General features: G+C 33.4%; 1 protein-coding gene across 1 annotated transcript in view; it reads right to left on the reverse strand.

Annotated features, from left to right (window-relative positions):
- LOC145667778 (integrin beta-PS-like) overlaps window positions 1–18,339 on the reverse strand; it is a 203,661-nt gene that overhangs the window by 65,113 nt on the left and 120,209 nt on the right. Inside the window, exons 8-10 of the mRNA XM_081735217.1 lie at window positions 11,322–11,480; window positions 8,626–8,754; window positions 7,705–7,953 (exon numbers count right to left, since the gene is read on the reverse strand). Coding sequence (XP_081591343.1) covers window positions 7,705–7,953; window positions 8,626–8,754; window positions 11,322–11,480 — 537 coding nt within the window. The remainder of the gene's footprint in view (window positions 1–7,704; window positions 7,954–8,625; window positions 8,755–11,321; window positions 11,481–18,339) is intronic.

Raw genomic sequence — 18,339 nt, forward strand, 5'->3', positions numbered from 1 at the left:
CATTGGTAAAACAAATTTTTGTTTGTTTTAAAATGGGATATTTCTGTAAATATTTATCAGTTTACAATTTAAAAATAATACTTTATATACGTATATTTCCTCAAACTATAAAAACATTATCATTCAAATATGTATAATATATAAATATACTTACGATGATCTTCTAAGTAAATCTGCTATGTATCCTAAACTTGGTTAAAATCAGGATTCCTTCCTTTCTTCTTTTGTTTTTCTTCTTATGTTTTTAATTTCAACAACTGTAACAATACAGTTAATATTAGTACTCTTCTCTAAATATAATATTTTAGTATTTCTTTTAATATATGTTTCTATAAATTTATTCACTAAGTAAATATCGTGTTGAAGGTATGGTTACCAACAATCATATGATAATATTTCCTCAGCAACGGGGGTATATATACACAATCCGTAACAAAAAACGATAAAACTAGTTTAAACCAGTTTAAACACCTGCAGCAAGGCAAACAAAAGAAATTCCTAACATTATTAAGAAAGAAATTTTTAAAAACCAATAACACAAGGGAAGAGCATGGCAAAAAACAAACAACAATAATTCTAATACACTTAGAAGTTTTCCATAACAAATGAGCCAATAAATAAAACGAGTTTGCACAGCAACCGAATCAATAAAAATTAATACAACAGTTACAAATTGTACGAGTAAATTACATCACATTATGTAATATTACTGTTACTAATTTAAAATATTTTCAAGCACCTGCGTACGAGAGTAAAAACTAACTGCATTTGGGTACGAGATTACATAACTAAATGCCTTTGGGTATGAGATTACAAAACTAAATGCATTTGGGTACGAGATTAAATTTCACACAGCAAACTGCCTCACATTCTATACAAGCAGTAGTGTTATACTTAGTGTTGTTACTATAATTAATTTCGTTATAAAATTACAATTATTGCAAAGTACACGTACACCTTTACCAATGTTTAAAGTTACATTTACCAAACGTGTACAGGAATTGTCAATAAACTCTTATGCTTATGTTTGGCAATGTTCGGAAAACTTCGGGAAAATATTCGTGTTAACTTCTTCAAATTTCCAATTATTAGTGTTCATAATAACATAATACAATATTTTAAAAACGTTTACTAGGTTAATTGTAAATATTTTAAAGTTATACATTCCAATTAATATTATATGTCATATACAAATATTATAAACATTATTACATATACTATATATCATTAATGCAAGGAAAACACATTAAAATCCAATATAGCGACCGCCATGTTTGTTTCTTTATACAACGTTATCTGTGCACACAACATTAACATTAGTATGTATAACATTGTGCGTGTGTGTGTGTACATGTACCAGTGTGTTACCAGCAAGTTACTGAGTGTGTTTGTTTTTATAACCGGCAATACCCCGCGCAGTTTCCGGTAATATTTTACGCGTCCTGCGTTCGCATAAACCTTTTTCCGGGCGCAAATACCACGCGGCGCGCACCGGTAGCCGTAAAAACGCGTGAAAATGGTGTTTATTTTAGTAATATCATTCATTTTACCTATTGATATAAAAATATATCCTTTAATAAGCATATTTTCAAAGTTTCAAAATAATCGATGCCATATTGTTTATGCAAATTAATTAAATTTTTATTTTAAAGTTACAATGTTCTAACCTGTATAGTAGTATTCCTTAGGTCCTAAACTTCAAGAAAATATCTTTCTTTACTTTCTACGATCATTAGTTTGCCTTAAAAAGCAAAAAATATATTGTGACCCACCCCAATATAAAAATTCTGGCGGCGCCCATGTTACCCCAGAAAAATTGTTTAAGTTTATCGTGTAAGGTGTCTTTCTATATAGTTTTTGAGCTGACAAATCGATTTTTGTAGTCCATTTTGTTTTACGATAAATAGTTTAGGAGTTATGATCATTATATTTTTATTTTCAAGTTACATTGTTCTAATTTGTATAGTGGTGTTCCTTAGGTCATAAGCTTCAAGAAAATGTCTTTCTTTTGTTTCTACGACCAACAGTTTACCGTAAAAAACCAAAAAATATAGTGCCACAAAACTTACTTTCCGATCCGTCCTTGTAACACTCCGAAAAAAATTGTTCAAGTTTGACATGTGAGGTGTCTTTCTATATAGTTTTTGACCTGATAAATCGATTTCTCTAGTCCATTTTGTCCTACGATAAATAGTTTAGGAGTTATGATCATTATATTTTTATTTTCAAGCTACATTGTTCTAACTTGTATAGTAGTGTTTCTTAGGTCCTAAGCTTCAAAAAATATATTTCTTTTGTTTCTACGAGCAATAGTTTGCCGTAAAAAAGCAAAAAATGTAGTGCCACAAATGTTATATTTCGACTCGCCCTTGTAACACTCCGAAAAAAATTCTTCAAGTTTGTCATGTGAGGTGTCTTTCTATATAGTTTTTGACCTAACAAATCGATTTCTGTAGTCCATTTTCTTCTACGATCAATACTTTAGGAGTTATAATCATTTAAAGTTATTATACGGAAAAATCTTACTCTTTTTGCTATTAGCGCCACCTATATAGCAACGAATGTCAGTACTATACAGGCTTTTCTGCGTTTAACTTCAAAAGTTACGAGCCTAGTGTTATTTTTAAAAACGGTAATGCCTCGTACGTTTACCGACAAAAATATTTTGTTGCTTCCCGTGTTGGCTAATTACGTGTTTTTTTCGCCATAGTTTATTTCTTTCTATACAGTTCCCGTACGTGCTTCAAACATGCAAGAGAACATTTTCTCTTAGGTAAGTAACAATATTTTTAAATTTGTATAATGTCCATGTGCTTTCCAATAGTAGCCATAACCATATAATGTAGCATTACATACACATATATTATACTCAAAACCTAATTTTTCCCCCTTTCAAATGGCAAAAATATCTTTAAAGTAACGCTAAATAGCTAAAAAATATTTACTCAAAACCATTTTCATATACTTCAATCTCAATTTACTCTTAATAAGCCGCGCACATAATCATTTTCTGCATACGCCACTGTTCTCAACAAACAAATTATTCCTTTTCGTTAATTCAACTCAATCATTTGCTTTTTGTTTTTTTTAAATATATATCTTAAACCCTTCTCTTAGTTTACAAAACTCGTGCAGATTTAGTCTCCAAAAACAAGTTTTCTTCACCCCTTATTCTTTTCTTCCTTCCTTTGGAATGTCATAAAGGCACCCATCTCCGCTTTCACCTACCATTAATGACCGCACCAAGCGTGGGTAGCAACCATCCTATTGACGCTAACTTTATCTTCTACCTCTCTCTCTCTCTCTCACACACACACACACACACCAACGCGTTTACGCATCCTTGTGGGCATTCTCACACACACCAATACATAAAATACATTCTCTCTCCCCGCCTCTCTGTCTCTCTTTCTTTCAAACTAGCAACACAAATTTGCCCCCCGCCCTTCTGTCTGCTCCTAGTGTAAGCTGCAGTCAAACCAAACTTTTTCTTTTTTCCTCTCTCTCGCTCGCGCTCTCTGTTCCCTTCCAAATTCCTTTGCAAAGCTTCGCAAGCTTGTTTCTTTGTTATTGCCTATTCGTTTCTCCACGTTTTAAATTGTAGCTAAACATCTTTGTCCCCCCTTACACCGTTTATGCAGTCATTTTAAACCATGTTTTCTGGGTTTATATATATATATATATATATATATATATATATATATATATTCTCTCGAGCGTTCTTTCTGTGTTAACTCACACACAAATAATAAAACCCATTTCCGCTTCCCGAATGTCATTTTTAAATTCTTCACAAAAAAAACTCAATGTCTTTTTCGCTCATAACAACGCTTATATCCTACAGTTGTCCAATAAATAAAAGCAAAAACAAGTCATTTTAATTCATGTAAATACATTTAAAATCGCAGTTCAATATTTTTTATCATATTTGTTTATATAAATGGTAAATTTTAACTCACCTTTACTTTCAGTAATTCCAAATTTATTCTCCAAACAACACACTCACACAAAAATACACAAGTCAAGTTTCCAGAACACCAAAAGCACACTATTTAATTTTATCTCATTTCAAACTCCCGTATATATAGCTTAAGCTCCGTGCTTTCATGCACACACAAACACATCTGTTTTTCGCCCTTCCGTTTTTCACAAAACAACTACAAAAGCTATTCTTTAAAGTTGACAAAAATCTTTTTCACAAAAAGGGTTTTTGTTTCTTTTTGCTAGTGCCAAGGTAGATGGCATGCTAAATGGCACATTTATCTGTCTAACAAGTCAAAAGATCTTTTTCCAACTATTTCAATTTTTTGTTTGTTTTCTAAAAAAGGGTCACAAATATAGGTGAACGAAACTAACATAATGTTGCCTCCACCGTCAACAATAAATGCCATATACGTTTTCTCATTGATTCTATATTTGTGTGGTCCATTGCTTTCCATTGCAATAACTTTCACAAACTCATCTGCATGCTAAATGTCACATTTATCTGTCTAACAAGTCAAAAGATCTTTTTTCAACTATTTCAATTCTTTTTTTTCTAAAAAGGGTCACAAATACAGGTGCTCGCAACTAACATAACTTTCTCTCCACCCCCTACCAATAAATGTCACATACATTTTCTCATTTTATTCTGTTCGGTATGTGGGTTTCGCTTTCCAATGCAATAATTTTCACAAAGTGACATCTAACATTTAAGCAGGTATTAGTCTAAAAATCTCTGTCCTTCACAATAATGAGTGTTATTTCTTTCTTAAACTTCACATCTTTTCATTCTCCATAAGGTACAAGTCCCAATCCCCTTAAAAAAGCGGTCCTTTACTCGAAAAAGGACATTACAGTTCGCCCTCCAATTTTATGGAACACCCACATAGAAACATCTGGCTGTCTTTCCTTTTCTTTACATGCCGTCAAAGAATTCTCTTACATTTTCTCAGCCTCCAACCACCCCTTAGCTATCATTCTCTGTCCTTTTAACAATTATTCTTTATCTACATTTGCGCTGTTTCTAAATACATGTAACTAAGTTATATGACATGTTCAAAATGCTCATTTTTGACTTCCAACAGTTAAAGTATTGTCCAACAGCTATCTATCAGTTTCAACTGTCAATATCTTGTATTGTATTAATGACACAAGGATGAAAATTATGTGACAGTTAGATAATGGTCTATTATTTCGAATACAAAGGTATTTGTCTCCATTCCTTTGTTTCTACGACCACACACGTCGGATAGAAACAGCCCCAACAACTACTGACACTCAGTAAAGAAAAAAGAATTGTGTTTTCAGAAGTAAATAAAAGGACTATTTTCTATTTTTAAAATGTGTAACATGTAACTATATTGTAAACAATAAATATGAACTTTTGTAAATGAATATGAAGGTGTTACCCGTAATTAAATTATGTTCACAAAATAATTGTAAAACAGTGATTAAATAAAACAACTATTTACAAGTTTTAACAAAAGTGGGTGATCTGTGAATACATAGTATTCACAAGAAAATTGTGCTTTATTGTAAGTAAATATAATAGTTATTTATTCCTTTAAATAAATTTACATACTATAAATACATAGCATTCGAAGAGAGTTGAGGAGTCTTTTAAGTGAATACACGGTCTGTGCAGTGAAAAAAGTGACCATGAGAAATGAAAGAAACGACGTTGTAGACTGGTAATCACAATACTGTTTCTCTAAATCACTATGTTTGTGACTCTAAATCTCCTATTTTTTGTAAGTCAATAACTCTTGAACTATCCGACCGATCTCAATCACATTTTCAAGGTACATAAGGTTCGGATCTGGAAACAGTTTTGTAATTTCACTTTAACGGTAGATCCTAGGAGAAGGGGAGGGGAAGGGGACGTATAAATGAAAACTAATAACGATCTAATTTACAACGTATATGACGGTCGGGTCTTGGATGTTTTTTATCGCTTCACTTTGATGAGCCAACCTAGGGGAGGGAAAGGGGGTGTATATGTAAAAAAAATTAAAATGACTGCCTTTGGTGACTTCATCACTCTTGAACCACCCTACTGATCTCAATCAAATTTTCAACATACATGAGTTTAGGGGAAGGGATTACTTTAGGCTATTCACTTTCACGAAGCAACGTGGGGGAGGGGGAGGGGGAGAGAAATTTAAAAATGATCAAAAACTACCGATATTACTGTTAAACCCATAGTGTTTTCGGGGTCGATAAGACGAACAGTGACACTTCTGATTCTGTTTCAATCCAAGTTCAACCCTGATAGTTCGGGATTGGGAGGGTACAATGGAGGGGAGGGAGATAAACATTTTAAAATTGTCGAAAATAACTAATATTAGTGTCGAATCAATAGTTTTAGGAGTAGCTGAGATTAACAGTGACAATTCTGATACCGCGTGCCGCAGCACGAAGGAGGAAGAGCTCTATATATAATAATAATCAAAAATGACGAATATTAGTGTCTAATGCATATTTTTCGGGATCATTCTGATGAACAGTAATATTTTCGATCCGGTTTACATGCAAAATCAGCTCCACCACTTGCGGGAAGGGGAGAAAGAGATATATAAAAATGATCGAAAATGGCCACTATCAGTGTCGAATCCATGGTTTTCGTGGTCGCCGAGATGATCACTGATCTTTTCGATGCTGTTTAAATCGATGCCATTAAAAACGAAAACAGCATATTTCACGGGTACTAAACACATGAAATACAACATATTGGGTACGCCATTTTGAATTTTACACTTTTGGTATCCGATTCATACGTAGCGACGTCGAATATCTCTATATACTTAATTTCAGATCCATAGCATGTTTCTTTGTAATTTGTGTTCGCTATGTTGGATGCGCCATTTTGATTTTTAAACATTTGATGTCAAATTCGTATTCAGCTACCTTTCAAATCTATATATAGCTACCACGTATCAAAACAATTACGTCATAGCTTCTTATTTTGTCCAAGTTTTCCGGTGTTTCGCAGCGTGCCTTATTCTGATCTTCAAATGGTCGCCACGCCCCCTACAGGCCCCATTCAAGCGAGATATTTCACATGTGAGGTACACTCGGTGTGATCTTTCCAACGATATATAACACATGCAATCCGCGTACCACTTCTAGTACTTCCCTAGTTAGTTTTCACTGCTTTCAAAAGAAAGCCAAAGGATTCTATTTTAACAAAGAAATGTCATTAAATTACCTCCCTAATCTTAGGAGATATTAGAATGGATCTTTTGAAAATTTAACAAATGAGCCAAAGTATACCCAGTTTACGGTACCCAAACAAACAGTGCGCCATTTAACTCCAGCTTGCACTTCTACACAGCACCGCCTCGAAACCACACCATTCTTCCTCGAAGACTATCTTCTAGATACCAGAAAGAGTTTTTTATGCATTTTGTAAAAGAACTGGTTAGGGTACCGCATATGCAAAATACCATTCAAAATTGTTATCATATTACGCTAGGTCGTAAAAATGAAATCGATATACAATGTTAACATTAAAATATAAACTTGACACACAATACAAATATGATAATTACTCATAGATTTCATCCGCTTTTAGAAGGAAGATTGCAGATATGTGGCATGATAGCACAAGCATTCCGTGTTTTTATCCTTAGAAGTTAAATGCTAAACCTACCGCTACAAAAATTATGAATACCACGTAGTTTATGTCTACAATTTGAAGATAAAGAGCATCATTTTACATACCTCCTTCGAATCATGCCTTTTTTCACAGTCACAGACGCCACACTTACATGTACCACGATTTGAGCACTCTTGGGTTATGTTTAGCTTAGGATTCATGCATGTTTCCACAGACTTTGCAGTAGTCTCGTTCGTTCCTTGTGATCGAGCGCACTCACATTGCTCACCAATATGAGTATCAATACATTCACAAATCCCACAAACAATATGTCCTGCATCGTTACAATCTTTACTCATTGCATTCTTTGACTTCTAAAAAACAGAGAGAAAAGAGCTGTATTTATTTATTTAAACTTTCATGAATATTGAACAAAATGCATTCAACAATTTTAATTCGTGTATACCTTAAAAGAATACATCTGATTCAGCATCTTAGTGGTATGTCATAAACTATTGATCTTGATGTAGTTAAATTATAACCCAGATTACTTATTTATTTACCAAGTTAATTCGAAGTATAAAAATACAGCTGCAGATCTTAGATCCATTTCAACTATGACACAATTGTAATAAATAATTAATATTTTTGACTAGAGTATGTATTTATTTATTAAAATTAAAATAAGTCGTAACAGTTTCAATACCGTAACGTTATCTTCTTCAGATAGGAGGGAATATACATATATGTTCATAATATTAAATTATTCTTGATATACAATTTTAATAGTTGAACAAAAGAAAACAACAATTAAAATTGTATATCAAGAATATTTATTTCATTGTAATTGGTAAACTAAGATAACGAATACCTCTCCTCACACTACTTGATAATTTACTGCAAATAGAAAGTTAAGATGTTGGTTAGCACTTAAAAGCTACGAGACCAAGTTACAATATGACTAATATAGTGAAAAAGAACGGTGAGGAGAGCCATTTTAATCTACCTATTCCAAAATAAACAACTGTAAATTAAATATTACTTACATCAAATTCTTGCTCGCATTCACATTCACACAACATTTCCACTTCAAATTCTACGCTCTCCATCAGACCCTGGGGCTTAATTTCAAACTTTTGCGTCCACTCTGAACGGTCGGCTGGGCATTCAAGGAGCTATATTGAATAATATCTTTAAATTCAGTGTACTAAATACAATTCAATATTCTATTATCTAGAATGACTTACTTAGCATCTTCTCGACCTCTTCTTAGAAAGCTAATATTCACAGTCAACATCAGAAAATTGACACTTTACAACATGGATGGTGTTTACGTAATGGAAATTACAGGATTCAGTAGGTTGAAGGGCCTATATGCCCAGAAAACTTTGAAACGAAGAACGAGGAATTTCAACTATTTGTTGAGCAAACTATTTGTTGAGCGAAACACTATATTTACATTAAAAAACAACATACGTGTGATAGTTTCGCCAACTAACACTTTAGCTTCATCGGAAACTGTCTGATACTAGATAGTGTCTGATGAAACCAAAGTGTTAGTTAGAGAAACTGTAATAAATATGTTGTTTTTTAATATAAATATAGTGTTTTGCTCAGCAAACAGTTTTTTTGTATGTTTAACTATATATAGAGGAATTTTAGTGATTATTTCAGTCTATTTCAATCGGAGAGGGGAAATTTCAAAGTAGTACTTGGAATATACTGGTAACCCTTATTGTGCACGATCGGTGATTTGCTCCGACGGAATACCGCAGTTTGGTGAAGGAAATTCCTCCGGGTCAGCCCTGAAATTATCACTGCAGAGAATGAAAAGGGTTAAGAAGAAGAAGATGATGACGATGCGTACAGTTACGATAGTAAATAAGAACAATGAATAAGATTAAGAAATGGTCGTATACATATTACCATTCAAAAAGTCATTTAAAAAGTCCTCATTAGCATTATAACCAATTAGGAAGTAAATAAATACCCCCTACACTAAAATTACTGAAAAACAGTTACAAATACTGTCATAATGTGTCTTCAAACAACCAATAAAAACAAATTCATTTTATTCTTTTACGCATCCATTTCAATTCTCGAATGATATGCACGGTAAAATACTCATTTCTGAGACCAACACAAAATAGCGGGAAAACTTTACATAATACTTATTACGTAAAAGGTTGACATAACAAAATATTTTCATCGTTTAATTATCTGTACTAGTAAAAAAAATAACTATCATTATCCTATGAAAGACTAAACGCAATCAAAGACCTCAACGAATAACTAATCCGGCGGCCAATTCGATGACATACGAGGTGTGGTTGGAAAGTTTTAAGACTGGACATGTAATTTTAAAATGGCAGTACTTACAGGCTATTACGATGGATCTCCTTCAAAGTAGTTGCCTACTGCATGAACTCACCGATTCAAACTGTGTTTGCACTTCTGGAATCATTCCTGAAAATTACCTTTCATAAGGGTGTGAAGAGGTCTCTCCGTACAAGGGCGCCCATGTTGTGGTTTCCAAGGGGGGGGCAAGTATAAGTGACATGTCAAATATAGTTTCGAATTTTGCTGTAACTATTCTAAAAATTCAATTGAGTTTTCAATATTCCGAAGTACAATTTCTTCAAGGGGGCAAGCGCCCCACCTTGCCCCCCTAATGGTTGCCCTTGTCTCCGTATTTGCCTTGATGTCTTTAATTGAGTCGAATCTCTTCTCTTTCAGCGACAATTGTAATTCAGGAAACAGGTATAAATCGGCTAACCTGTTATTACCCTATTTAATAATTCTGGATCCGCTTCGACCCGACTAAGCAGATCTTGAGACTTTTTTTTTTTTTTTTTTTTTAGTTTTTCATCCATTTTGTGCATTTAATAATCCACGACGACACACACACACACTCCCGCACTCAATAGGTTGGTACGCTATATTGAACAAAGATATCACAGTGATTCTTGCTGCATGTATCAATGTCACACCAAGTCATCGCTTCCACACTAACGGGCAATTATATCCATTCTGCTTGAGTAGCGGGGCCTCCTGTCTCAAAACTTTTCAATCACACCTTGTATTTTGAACCTCCACCACTGATATTTACTAAGACTGCGGTATTTTGAAAATATATGTGATAAGCCTTCGAAATATGTGATAAACTGATCGAAGTAGCTCAAGCGGTAGAGCGTTGGCTTCCATTCCTGAGATCGTGGGTTCGATTACCGCTGCCGACCATCCTGATTAGGGGTTTTCCTCAGTCCTACCAGGCAACTGCCGGTATCTACTGAACAGGCCCTCGCCGACACCTTCCCGAATCCCTTCCATTGTTATTGTTGTTGTTAGATATCCAGTATAAAGTGGCCTCTGAGCTGTATCTGGTGATTGTTAAATAAATAATCACTGTAGCGCTTTCGGCATTGAATAAATCTCTTCCAGCGCTTGGCCTAGTAAGATTACTATTAACTGTACCAACAAATCAGCATTATTACAATTGTTATTATTGCTAAGGAAGAATACTTCTTTTTGTACAAAACAAGAAAAGAAACAATAATTTGTTGCCGAAAGAACGTACATGTCCATTGTGAAGAAACATGGTGCATTCTTCCTGATGGAAAAAAAGAAAAAAAACTATATTGCGCCTCAAAAATCTAAAAAACTACAAAGGTCAATTAAGGTTTTCTAAAAAATGTAAAAAGTAATAACAGAACAATTAAATTTATTTATTTGTTTCACTCACCTTAATTTGCACATCGAAAGTGACATTGTGATCGACTCTTAGACCTTTGCATTCACGTGTTTTTTCCAGTCTACCATTTTCATCCAAACATTTCGAAAAATATGTCACTGATATTACATTACTGGCCGTATCAGTCAATCTAACAGATTCCACTAATTTCTGGCAAATTGAAAAAAAAAAGAAAGAAAGAAAGAATATGTATGAGTAAAGTGTACGAGACATTAGTATATGAGACCTTGTTCAGAAAAATCTGCACCAATAATAGACAATTATTTATGAGATCATTATTGAACCTTAATTTGCAAATAATAATAATATTATTAATTAACTTATTGAAGAGCATAGCCTGACGGTTTTACATTCTCTCTTCACAACTTGAGACCGAGGTTACTCAATTATAGAGCATCCATCTCTGTTATGTAAGGTTCTTGATTCCATCCCAGCTCGCGCCAAGTAGAGTTCGTGGTGGGAAAACACCGTGTATATAGGTTTTCTTGCAGTTTTCCCGTTTTGTCCCACTTTCTTCATTCCATCTTTCATTCATTCTTATCATCGTCGTCTCTTTTGACCTACATGACATAAGAGTTAGATGTAAAATCGAAAGATTTCGCCAATCATTCCGATTAAGGGTTTTCCGGAGTTTTTGCTCACATATACACTAAAAGAACACTGATATGTGTGCGGTATATCTATTAACTATGGCCAGCATGTAACATTGTCTTATCTTCATCTTAATATTCAGTTAGCAACATAAATATTTAACATAAGAAATAGAAATAAAGACAATTTAATATAAGAATTGAATAAAAAATTTTACATAACATTTGCTCACAATACATTGAATTAATTATCATAAAACGAAATCAAGCACAACAAATCGAAGATTATAATATATTATTGCATATTCGTAACATAGAATAATAGAGATTTATGTATCTAATACAGAAAATAAAATAAGAGCTGAGTAATACCGTACAAGTATAGAAAATACAATAACTGCAAGATTAAACCTGCGAAAATACAATCTATTACTGAAAAAATCATAACATAATGATATGATTATTTCTTGCAACTACTGGTCAAACAAGTGATAAAAATTAAATTTTAACTATTACAAGAATAAATAACATGTACACCCATGTCCAAAATGATTGTCGCATATCTATAACTGTCTTCTTGTAAGAATATAATTCGATAATGATTTTGCAGGGTACTTTTAATACTGATACTATGTGTATAATCGGGAAATGTATTTTTGTGGTAAATTTCATAGGAAAAGAATTATAAATACGAAAATTAGAATGAGTAAAACAAAATGTTGCTAAATGGACAAGAAAGTTTTATTTTCGTTTTATTGTTCTTATTTACTGCTCTTCTGACATGAAATTTGCCACATACATGTCTTTCCCGATAATATACACACTAACATTATAAGAAATACAGGGCGAATTCGTTATCAAATTATATTCCTAGTATGACATATTTATAGACATGCGACAATAATTTTGGACATGAGTGTACATAGACAGAACAATCCTAAAGCAAATCACATAGTAGAGATAACTTTATATACAAATCAATTTCTTCTTCTTCAAGCATAAGAAAATCAGATAACATAAAGAAAGGTGTTTTAAAGGAGAAAAATCTCCTCTAGCTCTTTACCTGGTGGTATGGTTCCTAATATAGAGGTTACATTACCTCTTTGTACTGCCATACTTATTCTCTGAATTAGGAAGGTGCTTGCTCTATCATCACCAGATAGAAATAAATATTAGATTATTGCCGTAAAAGGAAAAGTCCAAAGAAATTTTTTTTTAATATTAATCGACTTCAACAAAAGCTTTTTAGAAAGCAGACAATAATAATAAAGCGATTAAAAACAGAAAATAATTATTAGTATTTCCTACCAAATTTCAAGTCTGTGGCAACTATCAAATTAATGTCTCATAAAATTACTATCCAACTGATTTTATATTAGATATTAATTTCTTTCTTTTGGTATAAACTTCAAAATTTTTATTAGATTAATAGTAATGAATTATTTTCTGCTTTAAAATGCTTTATTACTATTATTTTCTATTGTTGGATATTGGGCGAAACCACTGAAGATAGTAAATGCATGATAAAGTCATTTTCTATTAGTCAAGAGCATGTTAACTATTTGCCAACGAGACGACAAATAAGGTTTTGTCGTTTCGTCTCGTAAATTTTGTAGTCTAGTCTCGTCTAGATTCTGAAAAGATCGCAGCTGCTCAGTGCTTATAAAAAATCGCCTCGTATTGTCTCGTTTTATATAAATAAGTTTCGAAAGTAGTCTTGGTAGAATTTTGCATTTAGTAATATGAAATTCAAATGCTAAATAGGGAAAACTGTTGAATAATTAGCGATAACTAAAAAAAAAAACATACAGGTATGTCACCCAGGTTCCTTGATCAATGTTCATACCCAAACCAACGAAAATTGTCACTGCACACCCGAAATACTAGTAACTGATTTCAACAAGGTAAATTATCGCAGTAAATATGAAATATAGAGATACTGACTGAACTTCTTATTTCTCTCAGTTAGAACCTACAGATATAATAGTATACAATTAATCGAACATTAGAACAACGTAGGTTATTATTATTATTATTATTATTATTATTATTATTATTATTATTATTATTATTATTATTATTATTATTATTATTATTATTATTATTAAGTATTCTGCCTCTCGGTACGTCCTGGGACTAATAAGGATTTTTTTCAGTTTTAGATTTAGGCCTGGAAATGTTTCTTCTACGTTTCTCGATCTTGAGCTTCCTTTTTTAACTTCCAATATTTTCTTCTGTTTTTCAAATCATATCATAGATCAGTTGTGTTCTTCCTATTCCTCGCTTTCTTTCCATCTTTCCTTCTATGGCGGTGTGAAGAAGAAGACAATTTCTTGGCAAGATGTGTCCAATCCAATTGGCCTTCCTACGAAGGATGTTGGATAGAAGTGTCCTCTTCTCTCCCATCCGTTTTAAAACAAACTAGGTTGCCGTACTTTTTAAACATGGAAATAGTTTCCTTAATGAAAGTAACTGAACACCCCATAAATAGTTTAAACAGTTTAATAGTATTGAGTTAAATTTTTATGTATGAACTATTAAATCATGTATTGACATATGACAAGAGTTAAATTTCATATATATCCATCATTTCTTATGTAATGTTGTATATTAACAAGAAGAAATTAAATATTCAGAATGTACTATGCATTTAAGACAGTGTTTAATTATATAGAAAAAAATAGAGTATGACATTGTAATATATTAAATTACAAGATCTACTGTATATTAAACCATATTCATAATTGGCGTGTATTGTGTAACGATTTTCTGTATCTTTAAGCGTTTATCATTTCTCTTTCGCTATGTTCGTACAACCTCTTTATCAATTTAGTTTTATACTATGAATCATGTAACGTCGAAACGCTGTTTGAAAGTTAAGAATTAGGTAAACTAGTGTTACTCACGAGATTCCTTGAAAGTTTTCGTCTTGTTTTCTAGACAAGAGTTGCCATGCTTCTCGTCTTTTCTCAAATTTTAAAACATTTCTTGTTCTCGTCTCCCGGGCAATATTAATCGCAAGAGCGAACGGATGATCAATTTTGAGAATCCATTCGTTAACCCGGTATCTCTAACATAAATGTTTGGTGTGTGTTAATACAATATGTCCTGTCCATTACTCCGCAATAAGGATGACATAACAAGGTCGTTTCCTGTGGACATCCTAAAACAGAACTGCCACTGATAGAAGAGTCGCAGCTACATTTAATTTTAAAACACGACGGGGCGCCACCTGACTGCTCTCATGATATTCGGAATATTCTGGATAGATATTTCCAGTAGTGCTATTCAGCCGGTTCGCACGATTCGCTAGAACTGGTTGTTAAAATATTTCCAGTTCACAGAACCCTTTTGTTATACCCAGACATAACAGTAAATTTTAGTTTAATAATCTTTGTTTTTAGAAATTCTTACAGCTAGAGGGTTAAACATATGATCTCTCAGAACAAGGTTATTTCTTAATCTCGAATGATTAGATATCAAGAATGAGAACTGGGATCATATGAATGTGGTGGTGAGAGTTATTTATATTTGAGACGAATATATATCATTATCAATAATTGTCGATCTTTTGCTGCATTAAAGTCTTTCCGATACTTTTTGACAACCATCTATCTTAGATAATTTGTTTCCAAGATTTTCACAGAGATACCTAATTTCATAACACCATCTTCCATTAGGATGCTGTGTAAATCTCTACTTGTCACTGGTGGTATCCAGTAAAAATTTGCTTTTGTCTGCCTTGTATAATTTGTTTCCTAAGATAATTGTATCTATCTACCTGTATATATATGTGCAGAACCGGTTGTTAAAAAAAAATAGAATAACACCACTGAATATTTTTGAGAAGTGGGTAGGTAATAGCATATCAATCTCTTGGTTTCCTAGCTCTGATGATGTCACTTCATATTTTTCTTTCTTTGGATTACATTCACTGAATCCTTGTTGAGGAATTTGTTACAATCAGTTAGTTGGCGGTACTCATTGTTGAAGCTGACATCGTGCAGCATACATGAAATATCTATCACCTTGGTACTCTGTGCTCGACTAATAGGCAGGAGCGGATTAAGGGTGGAACCGATGGAGCCTAGGCTCCAGGGTCCCCAGCCTCAGGGCCCCCCCCCCCAAAAAAAAATCCCTCTCCTTAATACTAAACTATAGTAATCAATTTATATTATAGGCTTCAGACCCAGTGTCTCATTTTGTGAGGGAGTGAGCTATTTTGGGCCTATATTACAAACCAAATTATTAGCCTGTGGTGACAATTCCTTTGAAATATCTCTGTCGTTTCAATGTTATTTAATGACATAATAGAATCCTCTGCAGGACAAAACTGTAGGAAGAAAACTTTTCTAACAATGTAGCCTTGTACAGCTTTACCTATGATTATTTTTCTTTTTACTCTATTAGTGTTTCTGCAGGTACTTCTGACCATGTGGCTTATATTTGGCATTTGTATGTTACACTGCAGTATATGAGCATGTAACTGTTAATAATGAACGTAATTAAACTAATTATTGTAAACTTGGAGCACATTAAAATATTACAGCATAGTTCTCGGTGTTTCGATAAGCCTATGAGGCTGTGGAAGACAGCAAAGAAAATGTATACGCCGGAATGATTCGTAACATAGGGCCCCCTAGAAATAGTCGGCTCCAGGGCCCCAAAAGCCTTAATCCGCCCCTGCTAATAGGGCACATTAGGTTTACCAATAAAAAAACTATAAGCTTGGTAAATTGTACTAGATTTTGCAACGGACCACGTTACCTTGTATCCAGTGGCGTGCCGTGACTTTTCTCACAGGGGACTAGGTTCGAAGAGAATGTGTGCTGTAGAGTGGAGGTCCTGAGTAGTATTGTTGACACCAAATAACACAATATATATGTTTCTGTAAACGCTTCTTCTACCAAGCCTCTTTCTTTTAAGAATGGATAATTTCAGTCACAGTTTTATTTGAAAAATCTAAGAGTCTGTAAACCTATATTAATTCACTCCGCAAATTGTTAAAATTAAAAAAAAACTCTCGTAAATTGATTTAAGGGTCAAAAACAAGCAATCAGGAAATCGAGATTTCAAGCACTGAAAATTCTTTAAATCTAACAGCTCAAGAAATTGTAACTCACTGAGATCTTGAAATCACAGTATCAATAATGTCATTGAAGAGATGCACGTATTTAATTTCTGAATCTGTTGAGTCATCTATTTTACGTCTTTTATTAGAAGGTTTCCGTTGTCATCCAATTCTACTTTTCTATAAGTCTTCAAAATCGTTCCTTGCATTTCTAAGTTGAGATACCATCTTTTGTACTTTTTGGATGCAATATTTCACATCCAAGGTTTTACTTTAAAGAATGTTGAATAGTATATCCGTGCGCGAAAAAAAAATGACTGAAAACTTTTAGTAGAAATGCAAAATCGAAATCCTTCAATGATAACTTACACATTTTTTTCTTTTTTTTTTTTTTTTTCTTTTTTGTAGTCATGAAAGCTTCGGTGTCGCTATTATCTCAATCTTCTACAATGTTCTCAGAACACCGTACGAGTTGTATTTGATTTTCATTTACTGCATTCACAATTCTGGAATTGTAATTCCATCTTATATTGGCAACCGTTGGAAATCGCTTAGTTACTTCTGATTCAGCAAGCGCGTTACTGCGTTTCGATGAATATGAAAAGAAATTTGGAATGCCACTTATTCTTAAATATATTTTACATTCCTTGATGTGATTAACAGACTGTGGAACAACGAGATTGAGTCTGTGAGCATAGCAGTGTATGGTGAGTGCACTCAAACACCATTTCACATAAGATTGCAAACCGTTCAAATGTCCAGAAAATGTGGCAGCTCCATCCATAGCCTAGTGCTACAAGCTTTTGCTTACAATTAAAGTGAGGGAGAACTTCGAAAGCATGCTCACTTCGAGCAGTCGCAGTGCAATCACTAGTAACATCTGTAAAACAAATACATTTTTCATCGATTAAATGTTGAGAGATCTTTGCAATGTTCGTAGTTTTGCCCAGCATTATTGCTGTAAGAAGTGTATTGTTTATTTCTGACTTAATTTTATCCAGAATTACTCACCAACACATTTAATAATATAATTCTGAATTATGTTTGATGTTCCTTTAAACACTTCCATGCTGTGAAGATGACAAGTCAACATGGGCGCCCGAACGAGAGGGCAGGGTGGGGCCCGGACCTTCCTCTGGCTCACGAAAATGTATACGTAATATAGCAAACCACGTACATTAAATACCAGAAATACCAGACGCAACATAGCAACCATGGAGATGGGCCCCTCCCTAGAAAATTTTCTTCAGGCGCCCCTGCAAGTCCATTTAGTGTCGTACTTAGAAAGTAACTGAATTACTTCAATATAATTTCCCTAATTGACAGAATCTTCCTGTTTGTTATGACT

This window comes from Thermobia domestica, chromosome 13, assembly GCF_964235325.1.
Source record: "Thermobia domestica chromosome 13, izTheDome1.hap1.1, whole genome shotgun sequence".
NCBI classification, from domain to species: Eukaryota; Metazoa; Arthropoda; class Insecta; order Zygentoma; family Lepismatidae; genus Thermobia; species Thermobia domestica.